We start from the raw sequence: 13,432 nt of genomic DNA, 5'->3' as shown, positions 1-13,432 counted from the left end.
ATGTAGGAAAGGCCCTGGGTTAGAGCAACCTTCAACCCCCTTTCACACAAGAGGCACTCTAACATGAATCCTAAGTGCAGGAGACGGGCCCGTTTTTGTTTTTATGCCAGGCTTTCTTCCCTAGGCAGACCGCACCCCTCCTTAGATAGATCTAGGAATCAGGGTAGGGCCACACTCTTCCAACAGGCATTTTCTTCCCCCAGCAGCCGCAGTGGCTTATAATGCTTTAGTCTTTGCCTTTTAAAAACTCAAGGGTTAGGGGCCAGCGGACAACTAGGGCTGTGCCAGGGTTACTAAAGCTGCAGAGTGAGTTCCCTAGGGGGAAATTTTCTCTTCTGATGCCAGCAGGAAGAGGGTAAATAGGTCAGGGCCATAGCCTGAGTGTTCAGCTGGAGCTGTCCAGCATGAGGGTGTTATTATCCAGGCATCATCAAGGGAACAATTTTGAGGTCTTAGAGATGATGAAGGGGTCCTCAAAATACACTGTGAGCCCCTGTAGACTCTTCCTCCAAAGCCGTATCTAGTACAGCCTGGAACTAGGAGGGAGTTAAATTGTAAAGGTAGGAGGATCATGAGCTCCAAATCGGACTGGGCTAAAGCACAAGGACCAGTCTCAAGCAAAGATGCGACACTGAGTTTTTATTAATATCTTACATCTCCTTCTTTTAAAGTTCAGGTTTCTCCAACAGGACAACAGCTGGCGTGCTGGCACAGCGACGGGTCGGTGAGTATGTGCTGGCTGGCCTTCTGGGAGACAACGTCAGAGGAGCACGAGTGACCTGTACTCATGACAAATGCCTCAAAGGGCTCTTGGATGGTTGGATTGCTAGATCAATCTTTTAGACAGAAATACCAAGGCAAGGCAGCAAGAAAATCATATTCTCAGGACCACATGATAACTGGAGTGTGAAGTCCTAGGAGTTTGCACTTTTAAGCCGGTTATCCACCCATTAGCTAATGCTGTCTCTCATCACTACTTCTGGGAAGATGCTAGCAACAAGTGCAATTCCCTGTCTGGGAAACTGCACCAGATCTTCCTGTCCTTGGCAGTGCTGCAGGGAGTTGCTTTAAAAAGGCAGCTGTACGGTGGGGGCGGGAGAAAGAGGATGAAATATGTCACGAAGCACATGCTAGCCAATGGGACCCAGCAGTTACACTCACATAAAACAACAATTTTATGTTGTGTGGCTCACAAACAGCCCAGCGCCTCAAGGTCAAAGACTTCTTGAAACCCCACATGGCTACCATGAGCTATTTAACCCAATTTAGCACAGTCTGTATTACAGAGACTGTAAGCAAACTTGTCTGCAGCCCATATGACTTCTGACATCATTACTCCACTCCATTACACTGACTTATGGTGTAAAAGCAGTCATAGACAAACCAAAAAGAATCACCATGTATATATTTCAACAAAACTTTATTTGCACAAAGCTGGCAGAGGGCCAGATTTGCCCATTTTGGTGAGGCTGGGAAGGATGTGGAGGGCTTTGGATTTCCCTTGACTAAATTTAAATCCCCGGGTAGGCCCTGGGCTGCTCTGAGCCGTAGCTCAGGGAACCAGGTGATAACCCGCCTTGGGGTTGGCAGCTCCACCTGCTTTCCAGACCACTGCCCAGGACCAGACTTTCTAGCTTTAAGAAGACCAAGCCAAAGGAATCAACAGCTGATGAAGCACCAGGCAGAAGACAGAAAAAAATAAGTGGTAAAAGGGGCAGGAGACACACCTAAGAACATGGGACTGAATGGTGGCTGGGAATGTCAGCAGTGCTGTGCTCATAAGGAGAGCATGGCAGTCAGGTCTCAGGATATGAAGAACATCTGAGACGTAGAGAAAAGCCTTGTCTGCTCCACGTGGGCTCCACACAGGGAATGAGATGGAAAGGCAAGCACTTTTCTATTCGCTCAAAGCAGAGGGGAGGCAGGCGAGTATCTGTGACCTGCTCATCCAAGGCCAGGAGAACAGACTGAGCAAACAGGGCACTATTTCAGTGTCAGCATCCTGAAAGCCAGCTTCCCAGCCTTTCCTTGACTGCCTGGTGACAGTGGCCATGATACTTTTTCTCTCATTCTAGATCGTTCTCTGGTCATGCTGTGTGCTTCCTCCTATGGGGAATCCAGTAAAAACTCTGAAATGTGACCTGAGTTTTTTTTCCCCCTTAATAATACAGATTTATAGCATCTAGGGGAAAGCAGGCCAAGGCAGAGAAATCGTGGGCCCAAATGAGATAGCGTGAACAAAGGTTTGAAAACTTAAAAGGAAAGATGGGGCAGAGCCAAGGACAGTCAGATCTTCAAAATGCCCACTTATGTTAGAATATCAAAGAAGAGGCACGAGCCCAAAACTGGAGCTCAGCTAAGTGGCAGCCCGGCTCCTGGAGCCCACAAGGCGCAGGTCCACGTGGCCCAAGGAGCCTTCTCGCTGGCTCCCGGGCAGTCCCATTTCTTTTTCAACAGGATGGGCACCAGCACACGGGACTTCCCTCCTTTATGTCTGTGGAGGTGTGGAAAGGCAAGAACTCTGTTCTCTAAGATGTCTTATGGAGTAGGTGAAGTTAGTACGCAGGGAATAGTAAATAAATACCCTTGATAAATGAAGACCTTCCTTGACTCTTACCATTCAGAGAACAGTTTTCATCTATTCTATAAAGGGAAATGCTGGGGAGAGTTGGCTACAGCTGGCTCCTTTAGTCAACATCCTAAGTTATTTGAAGTTTAGGCCATACTCCCATTTCCTCTGGATAATGACCTTTCAAAACAGTTTGACCAAGTAATCATATCAGCTGCTAAGACCATGCTGAATGTTCATTATAGACAGACCCTAAACAAAGGGCTATGAGAGACTGGGCCACTACAATAAAGAAAGACAAATATCAACTCTGCATTAGACTAAGGTTCTGCAAACTCATACGGCAGAGGCATCGGTGAAAGTGGAGAAAAACGCCACCTTTCCCCACCGGTAAGTATTAAAAATACACAGAGAATGGTACAACCACAATGACCAGGAGGCAGCGAGAGCTGTTGGCCATTACTTTTAGCTGTCATCTGGGGACCAATGGCCAGGAAGAAAAGTAGCAGGGCAAACAAGAGGTGAAAAGAAAGTGTCACTTTAGGACAGGGGTTCTCATCCTATGGGTTGTGATCCCTTTGAGGGTTGAATGACCCTTTCATGGGAGAGGGGTCACCTGAGACCATCAGAAAACACAGATACTTACATTGTGATTCTTATAGTAGCAAAGTTACAGTTATGACGTAGCAACAAAAATAATTTTATGGTTGGGGTCACCACAACATGAGGAAGTGTATTAACGGGTCGCAGCATTGGGAAGAGTGAGAGCCACTGATTTAAGGAGGAAGATCCAGGTGAGACGTGATGCAGTTCAGCTTCTCACAAGTATCTCAGTGTTTCCTCCCCATGTGAGCACAAGAAGCCAGCAAGAATCTGCTGTTATTCCAGACTAGTGGTTTGCACCTTTAATCCCAGCACTTGGGAGGCAGAGGCAGGCAGATCTCTTGAGGCCAGCCTGGTTGACATAATGAGTTCCAGGACAGCCAGGACTACACAGTGAGACCCTGTCTCAAAACAAACAAACAAAGCAACAAACAAAGAAAGGAAAGAGAAGGGAAAGCATCTGCTACTACTTCCTCTGTGACACCTGCAGGTCACAGACTGCCACGCACTCACCCGCTTTCCCAGTTCCTGTTTAGTGCAGTACTGAAAGGTCCACAGGATCAGAAGGAAAGTCCACAACATGAGCCCCTTCCACCTTATCTTCAAACACTAGTGGAGGGCAGGGTGGGCACTGCTATCCTTAAGTGATAAAAAGTCAAGCTAGACTGTGTAGTGACAAGACGTCTGTACAGGTGTCACTGTCAAGGACTTCCACTTTTCAAGGAGAAGGGTATCATAACAGAGAGAAGGGACAGCAACGCAAGGCTGATGAGCTGTTAAGCGCAGCCCAGCCCGGCCACTGGATGGCCAGAGGCAGCATGACCCAGGCAGCAGCAGCAGCTGATGTTTGGGAGGTGGAACAATACCTCTTGAATAGAGGAGTCAAGATTCTCTGGCCAAATTAATTTCTTTTACTAAAACAAGAAGACAAGTGTTAGGGAAATCCCCAAGTGGTGGCTATGGACAGGAACAGCAGTGCTGAGTTTAAAAAAAAAAAAAATAGTGGACCTCTCAGAGCCTGGGTAGCCCAGCATTAGAGCTGACCTGTACTTCCACAGCCCCCAATGTTGACGTAATGGCTGATGGGTCAAAGGAAGTGAGATGCTGAAGTTGCTGCCCAGGGTTGTCCAGCACTTACTATCTTGAAGCCCACACGTGTGCTCTCAGGGATCTGGAGAGTCACGGGAAAGCCTAGAGAAAAACACAATCCCCAAACTGCGCACTGTCCCTGCAGAGCCCTGGGACTCTGACTAAGGAGGAGGGGTACACAGGCCCCACTCCTATCTGTGAGGAGATGTGCTTCCCACGGTTCCCTCCTTGTGCTCACTCAGCAGCGTGAACGGTTGCACACGCCTGTCTGCCAAGGAAGAATGGAGTAAAAGTAGCAGGTAAAAGGGCACCATGGCAGCAGAGAGCCTAACTCCTGCCTGCAAGACTCAGCCCAACAGGCAGATACAGAAGTACAATTAAATTAAGTCAGAAAACCCGCTACAGAAAATGCAATTACTCAAAGATACAAATAAATGTTCAAAGAAAATTGGCCCCTGACAGGGTTAGTCAAGCTTCTAAATCCAGCTGGAGGCAGGCGGCTCAGGCTAATTCGCCAAGGAGGAGGCCTGCAAAGCTTAAGCTGTCTGCATCAGGATCCCAGTCGGGCTGGCCTCATGTGCCAGGTAACCAGTGAGGAGGAACAATTTGGGGGTGGCCAAGGAAACAAGACGTGGGCAGACACAGGAATGGCTCATGGTCGGCAAGGCTGAGCAAAGGAAATGGCAACAGACTCATCTCTGACATGACAGGAAACTGAGGCCTGAGAGCAGGACTGTGTGCCCCTCCCACACAGGAAGCTGCCAGAAGCCGCCCTACCTCTCGCTGCAGCACTAGTTCCTTGGTGAAAAGAGTGGCTTCCTCGCTGAACGGCTCTCCCTCCTGCACCAAGCCTGGGAGGTTTCGGGCTCCCCTGGGACATTCAATGCCTGTATCAGGAAAAAAGGAAAACGTGTGAGAAAGTGTGCAGAAACACTTCCCACCCCAACACTCTCAACCTGGGCGGGATCTTCATGATGCTCCCCCTGGCCCTTCCAGACCCTCCCACCCCGACACTCTCAACCTGGGCGGAATCTTCATGATGCTCCCCCTGGCCCTTCCAGACCCTCCCACCCCGACACTCTCAACCTGGGCGGAATCTTCATGATGCTCCCCCTGGCCCTTCCAGACCCTCCCACCCCGACACTCTCAACCTGGGCGGAATCTTCATGGTGCTCCCCTTGGCCCTTCCAGACCCTCAGCCTAACAGCGTTAGCCACTGCTTATGTAACGAGCTTTCCTCACCTAAAGTACACTGGCAGCCCAGCCACGTGCCACCGGAGAACAACTGCAGCTGGCTTCCCGACGTTTTCTCATTATTTGACTTTATGCCAGAACCCAAAGTGTTAATTCAGTGTCACTTTCCTTTTCAAATAAACACCCCCTCTGTCCTCAGGCTGTGCTTTGTACACTAGGACCATCAGTGGCAGAAGAAAACAGAATACTGACAAAACAGGAGTTGTCTGGAGCCAGAGACAATGGCTTCTCAGCCTAGTCTAGCATTTGTGATCTTCATGGCCCTGGCTAAGTAAATGAACAAAGGCTCAACTCCTTGTTTGTAGACGAGACATAACACATCTTCTCTGTTTAAAGGTGCTATGTTAGCTCAGGAGAGATTATGGAGTAAGATCTTAGAACAATGCTGGTTCCTTCAGCGATCACCATCATCTCCATTACTATCATTACCAGTCTTAGCAACTCTCATGTTTAAAATCTCAAGATTTTCTTGACCCCCATAGCAAGCCTGTAAGATTCATGAGCACAGAAACCTCTCCTGCACACTTGTTTATTTCCAGTGATGGTACTTTGTACAAAATATACAACCACTGAACAACCTAGACTGCCTTTTCTGTCTTCGATTCAATCACTCATTCTGAAGATGTATTTATTACTAATAGTGGTCATATGTGATAGGCCATAAAGCAGGCTGCATTTTGATGTCTGGGTAAGACATAAATATTTCAAAGTGATTCAGACTGCAACTATAATAATGAAGGAAAAACTTGAGCCAGGCTAGAGGCAGACAGGAAAAGCTATGGCAATTCCAGAACAGAAAAGTGGTGAAAATCCGTGCCTCCGTTTCTGACCTCTGCTGGCTGCTGGTTCGGTAACACTCTAGGAAATAGAGGTCCACATGTGATGAGCAAGGCTGAGTGGCTGTTCACATTTCTAGTGTAGACCCAGAAGAAAAGGAAAAGGCTCCACGTCTGGTTCTCGGCAGACACAGAACACAGCTTTCTCTCTGAGCTGCTAGGCCAGCAGCGGAACAGATTATGCAAGATGAAGTTTTAGGTGGTGGTGGTGGTGGGGGCACAGGAACAAGCAGGCAGCTTTGGCTGGAGGCAACCAACACCCTCTCACCCTCGCACAGATCAGCCAGCTGAAGGCTCTTTGCAAGTCTTATGGCTGGAAGACCAACAGGGCTGCTTTTCCCGCTCTTCAGTGACTACCAGAGGTGGAGAACTCCATTTTCTAAAAGACAGCAAGAACTCTTGGGGCCAAGAACCTGAGATTAACCCTGAAGGGAGAGCCACGGCTAGAGCAAAATGCAATGAAAGATAGCCTGTGTTTTACACAACATCAATAGCCAAAAACACTTTTCATTTCAGATCTGCAAACTAAGCAAGAGGAGAATTGCCAGGGAGAAAAATGAACGATTCTGTTGAACTATTTTGCCACATACCCATAGATAAAGCATTGCTGCAGAGACAAGAATAAAGCAAAAACAAGTGTTTGGTCTGTTCCTGAGCCTCACAGCAGAACTGGGGTGCTGTTGGGTGGTCTGCTAAGCACTGGTAACCAGAGCTTGTACCAGAGAGGTAAAACAGTGAGGGTGTGAAGGAATGTCTTTCTAGAAGAGTACCCTAGGTCTCAGAGTCTCAACAGTGAAGTGCCAGCTTTGGCTCATGTCACTTTTTTTGGTATTCTGAAATAGCAAGAGAGAGGTCAAGCCGCCAGGACCTCAGGAACACCCTATGGGATCTCACCAGATGGTAAAGCTGCGGAAGCATGGCAGCTCAGTGGACCCAGGCAGTCAAGCAGACCAAACAGACCTGCATCGGAAAAGGCTTCCTCGGACCCTGAGACAAGTCCACTCATTCTCCGTGGACAAAAGAGAAAGCTCTTCTCCAGCTCCAGCAGCCAGGCTTGAGCGTATCTAGAGGGAAAAGCCTGATCTGGGTGTTTTACTACCACTTTTAATGAAACAAATAAAACATCCACACCAGTGCCTACAAGACATGGGCCAAGGAAGGAAGAGATCTTTCTTGAACTCATTTCCCTTGCCAAGGGACAAGGGGGCCCTAAGTGGAATGCCAAACAAGAAGCAGATGGGAGGAGCAGAACATGCGACTGGGGCGAGATCTGTAGGCAGGCAGGGTAGGAGAGCACCAACAGTCTTGCAGCAGTGACACCTGCAGACAAAGGCCAGTGTAGGATGGTTCAGAGAGGAAAGAAAAGACACTTGCTGCCAAGCCTCATACCCTGCATTCAACCTCCGTGGCCTACACAGGCACAGCAGAGATGTGTGCACACACTGTCCTTTGACTCTACACTCATGCTATGGTGTATGAGTGTGTGCACATGTGACACACGTGTACACAGATAAATCAATGTGGAGGTCAGAGGTCAACCTAAAGGAATCGGCTTGGTGGCAGGTACCGTCAGCCACTGGGCCATCTCAGCAGCCCCATACACGTATCTGCATATAGGCTTATATCCTTACACATAACTAAATCACCGCACTGCTTAAACTTGACTAGATGCACCAAATGATAGTGTATTGTACTGTAGCTGGCTTTGGCACTGGATCGAAGACTTGAGTGGGTGGCCCTACACAGCGAACCAAAACTGGAAGTGAGAGACAGGCGTGGAAGGTGGGCAGACTCTCATGGTCTGGAGCACCCAAACCCAGGGGTTCATGAGATTCCAACTTTGCTTTCTGTGTCCAAAGGGATCAAGAAACAAGGGCTGTTCATCTGGTGATGAACAGGACAGGGTCCCGATTTTCACCCACAGGAGTCAGAAAGGAAGTGCTCTGCAGCCCCTTCTGTCCAGGTCCGTGGAGCAGGACAGGCCACAGTGCACTGTCCCTTGCTGGGCTACTACCCCAGCTGTGCCACTTTCTCACCAATGAAAAGGAGAAAGAAAATAGACAGCAAGAAAGGTTGTGTTTCAATAATGCTGCAGCAGCCGGACTGTGCCTGGTGACCAGGAGAAACAGAGTTCCAAGCTGTGGAGGGCCTAAGAGTGGAGATAGGGAGAGAGCCCTAGACATTCTGGCCAGCGTCCATAGTTCTGGACACTACACTTCGCCATTAAATGCTGCCTTTTCTGATACAAGCTGAAGTAGGACTGCAGGCTGATAAGGATGTATGGACTCAGCTGTGCCTCCAAAGTCACAGGCACAGAGTAAGCCTGGCTGATCAATGTTTCCTGACGTGCTGGGGCAATGACATGAGACTTGTGTAATCTCCTATCTCACATCTGGGAGAAGCTGGTGAGCCATGCACTTTCCCTCCAGCTCATAAGAACCTTAAGGCCTATCTGCCTAAAGGTAAAAATCATTGTTTTTCCTGGCTTTCTTGTGCTTTCAAGTATATAAATGGTTGAAGAAAACAACTTATGCTTTCACAGCATAACAGAACACGTGCTTGATGGATGGAGGGTTAGGAGGAGAAGTGAAGTCAGGGCATTGTAACTCCGGCTTCTGCTTTGCCACTAGGAACTGCTAGCTGTCACTGGGCTCACAGTCCCTGTCCCTGACAGGAAGGTCTACGAGGTCTAGCACGGCCATAAATCCTACAATTTTGTATGTCCTTTTCAGAACCCAAGGCTTGAGTCTTGGAGTGTAGAGTGCTTTCTTTGAAATTTAAAAGGCTGGTTGTGGAGCAATCTATTAAAAAATTACATAGTTACAGACACTGACTAACTGGCTCAATTAACAAAAAACACTTTGGTCAGTCAGCTTTGGAGCAAGAAGAACAAATTCTTGCTAATGACACGATAATGGCTGTATAAGAGATTCTATTGATGGTCAAATAAAGGTTACGCATCACTGTGAATATTTCAGAACGTATGCTGAATTTTGCAATAATTAAGCTTCAGGACTCAGGGTGCGTCTGCTCTTTCCTGCACTGCACAGTGGGACTAAGGGGAAACATGGCCAATTTGCGCTGCCTAGAAGTGACAGCTTCCCAATGTCCATTAGTCCAGCAAACAAGGCAGGCATTATCAGAAGGGAAGAGAGTGAGTGGGAACAAAAACCAATCTGAAAGATTAGTCGGTGGTGCTCACTGCTTGTCCACTGTGCTCGCACTGCGGCCCCTGCCATCAGAGGAAGAGAGCAGAGGCACGCAGCAGAACCTCCTCTGTGTGCTCGAAACACTAACACAATCTCAACGTTCTCTCAAGCCTTCCTCCCTCTGTTTCACCAATGCCACCTAGCCCTGGCCAGGCACACTTGGGAAGGTAGGGTTATCAGGATGAGAAAGACTTCATGCTGCATGGGCTTCCTAGAACTTGTCGACTGTTAATACCTGAGAGGAGACAACTGGAGTATAGTAGGTAGACAAATGCACGCTCATCTGCGAGACTGTAACAGGCCGAATGCTGTGGCTGAGCCAGTGGAGGGGCGCACCAGGCCCAAGCAGCGATGCTTTCCCACTCACGATGCTGGTGTTTGTTCTCACCCTTCCACAGCTGGGAATGGGAAGGAAGAGCAGAAGTGGGGTAGTGAAGAGGGATGGATAGCTGTGGCCATGCCAGTCTGATCCTTTCTGGAACTGGATCTGCATGTACCACATGTAAAACACAAGCCTACTGAGGAACCACAGGCAGGAAGCAATAAACAGACATGTACCTGAGGTTTCCTCACACTTATCTTCCAGGTCCTAGGATCTGCGAGATGTGACCCTGCTTAGAATCCTTAAAATGGCTCTCACTGACATGCCTCTAAACCACCCTCTGCTTTCACTGTCACCATGAGTTATGGGAACCTAGTATTTCCAAGCGGGGAGGGGGGGACGACTCTGAAACTAACATAGGACTTGCTTTTGAGGGTGGGAACTGTGTCATACTTAGATATTTTTTTTTACACCAGACACCCAATAGACTGTCAAGCAACAAGGTAAATTCTCGGAAGTGTTGAGTGAACAGGAGTGAAAACACTGACGCTAATACATCTTCGATAGTACCAGGGGAAGCTTTCCAACTGGCGACTGCCCTCCTGAGCACAGTCTTTCCACACAGAGCCGCCCCCTTTCCACACAGCTGTCTGTAATGGAATAGACAGCAGTAGTGAATGGAGGGATGAAGGCTTAGGTAGCGGTGACCCATCTGGAAGACAGAGGTAGGTGTTTCATGGAAGCACCAGAAAAGTTGACACTCTCCCATGGTTACATAACAGCTCAAGATGAGACACACGGCACAGCCACACCTATGTACGTCACTGGTCTCTGCAGTGTCACATTGGGAACACAGTTCAAGGTCAGAGATAAAGTAATCAAGTGTGAGCGGCAGTGTCTGAGACATCAGGGCACAACTGAGGTGTTCAGTCTCCAACACAATGGGGCAGAAAATGCTCCCCATGTATGATCAGCACTGGAAGCCACTGTGGCCACATGGAAACACAGAAAACTGGAGCACCCTTAAAGAGAGCCGGAGAAAATGACTCAGGGCGGGAAGGCCTGCCTTTGGAGGGAAGATAAAAGGTGCTAAATCTGTACAGCTCAGCTAGGCCGTGACTAAGAGGGTGACAGGATAACAATCTGCAAATATTTGAAAGGTGTAAACACAGAAAGGAGGGACGCTTAGCGGAGAGCAGGGCTATAATTATTAGGAAGGAGAATCTGGACAAAGTATCGGAAAACAGTGTGGAGATAACTACTGGGCTATAAATAAGTTTCCCGACGGCAACGAGAGCGTTGTCATTGGAGCCCGAAGCTGAAAGGTGCTCAGCCACCCCCTCTGCTGACAACCCAAGACATGCACACCAGGCAACTGTGCCTTCATTGCCTACATTTTAGGAACAGATCTTAAGAATAACTCAACTCTAAGTACTTCTGATTTAAGTACTACTGGTCCGTGAAATTGACATACAGTTTTTGTTGATCTAGTCACAGAGGAGACAGAACAGCAGTTCTAGTGTGATTTTTACAACAACAAAACAAAACAACAACAACAACAACAGAAAAGGCTTTATCTGCTGGCAACATGCCTAGTAAGCAATTAAAGCAGGTTTGGGACAGACACTAGGACAGGAAGAGCGGACTGTGGGGTCACCCTCCTCTCTAGTTTCTAGTCCTGTAGGCAGGGCTGCTTTTGAGTTTTCCAGATGGGAAAGTGTGGATCCTCTCCCTCCTTTTATGTACACAGCCCCCTGGAGGAATCATCAAGGACAAGGCAAGGCAAGAGAGAACACCAAAATAAGCTTCCTGTCACACTGATTGCACTCCAATACCTTTGCCTGAGTTCCTGCTGCTGCAGCTACTCAATTTATAATCCACAGGCTCTCTGCAGTTTTTACCCCCAGATTCAATTAGTTCCATTTCTGTACCTTCCTTGCTACCTTTCTCCCTGCCAACAGGCAAGAGTGAAAAAGCCCCACTATATACAGAGAGCACGGCGCGTCAATTATGCATCCAGACCTGGGTGTGGGGAAAGATGGCAGGACGCTTAGACAGTGAGTCCCTCAATCCTTCACAGAGAGAGGAGGCAGGCAGGCTACCTGCTCAGTCTTAAGGAATGCACTTATCACTTAAAATTCGAATCAGTTCAAGCTGTTGGTTCTCAGCACTGTTAACACCGCACGCACCAAGGCTTCCTCTCCAGCTCTGCTCATAGGTGTGCGAGCGATCCAGAGGCCTTATGCGGCAACACTGCTGCCGACAGCCCCGGAACTGAGAACCAAGAGACACACTTGGACCGTTCCTAAGGTGGTCCAGAAAGAAAGGTAAGTCAGGGGAGCCACTGGCCCTAAGAGCTAGTTCTGTGTGGTTTCAGGCCTCACTTTATATTAAAAAGTTCAGAAATAAAATAAGGATTTTACATTGTCTCAAATTCTTTATTCTCTCCCTTGTTCTCTAAAGCTCTACCTTGTTTCCTCAGGGGAAGCTAGAATCTTGTGGGCCAACTTTGGAACATGCCACTGCTAAAGCTTTCTCAATGATCAGAATAAAGGGATAAAAGAAGAGTGAAGGGATCCTAATTAAAGGGATCAAACATCTCAGGTAATTGTAGTCAAGGGAGCCAGAAGTGGGCAAGAGCTAAAAATGAATGCTTTTAGCTTAGAGTTTTTAAGGACAGATTTTATTAGGTTGTGCTGGTTTTGTGATGTTTGATGCATCTGTTGAAAGACTGGGGGCCTGAGTTAATTGGGTGCTGGAACAATAAGGCTGAGGCTCCACGCTGCAGAGCGAACTGCAGCCAGCCAGCTCTGAAGTAAGAGGGGTAAGGAAGAAGGTAGCTGAGGTCGGTGCTGCAGAGCAGGGCTGTTAAACATACTTTACACTTCTCTGGTAAAAGTCAGAATAGATGCCATTAGTCTCTTACTATATCCCCATTCTGTCGTCACTGAGGAGAGGGAGCTGTCCTTCCGCCCAGTGCATGGCACATGGTAGCAGCTCAGTAATTGCTTTGACCAGGATTGCCAGGAGGAAAGAATCTAGGAGAAATAATGTAACAACCCTGTTACAGAAATCCCCATTCCTGAGTTTGTGTGCATCAGAGTTGATACTTGTAGAATTAAAGAGAAATTCCAGCGACACTTATTTCCAGGATTTCAAGGTGAGCGTGTACTAAATACAAATCACTGGTTATGGAAGTGGAAGAGGCAAGGAAGGGCTGGAGTAGCAGCTTGACACTGGATCTCTCATCCTCAGTTTAGCTGGGCAGCACACAGAACCTGCTCCTCCAAACCTGATTTACAACCAGCATCAGACACCGAACAATCACTCCCCAAAGGGAGAAGAGCTTTTCAGATGGAGTTGGCATAGTAGGTAATAATCAAGCCTGCACCAGATCAACCTTTTTGGATCAACCTTTTATAATTCTACCAATTGCACAGCAAGATCAAAAAACAGTGAGTTTTAAAGAGGAAAAAAAATCTCCCTGATTAATGAGCCCTTTCCCTTCCTGTGGTACCCTAAGAGCATAGCTATTAAAAAAAAATAGTGG

General features: G+C 47.8%; 1 protein-coding gene across 1 annotated transcript in view; it reads right to left on the bottom strand.

Moving 5' to 3' along the window:
• The window catches only part of Snd1 (staphylococcal nuclease and tudor domain containing 1), a 399,985-nt gene that overhangs the window by 85,960 nt on the left and 300,593 nt on the right, over positions 1-13,432 (bottom strand). The window contains exon 16 of the mRNA XM_060374009.1: positions 5,039-5,148. Coding sequence (XP_060229992.1) covers positions 5,039-5,148 — 110 coding nt within the window. The remainder of the gene's footprint in view (positions 1-5,038; positions 5,149-13,432) is intronic.

Source organism: Meriones unguiculatus, chromosome 21 (genome assembly GCF_030254825.1).
Source record: "Meriones unguiculatus strain TT.TT164.6M chromosome 21, Bangor_MerUng_6.1, whole genome shotgun sequence".
NCBI lineage: Eukaryota > Metazoa > Chordata > Mammalia > Rodentia > Muridae > Meriones > Meriones unguiculatus.
Note: the sequence above shows the minus strand (reverse complement) of the source record. Positions and strands in the feature narration are given on the sequence as shown.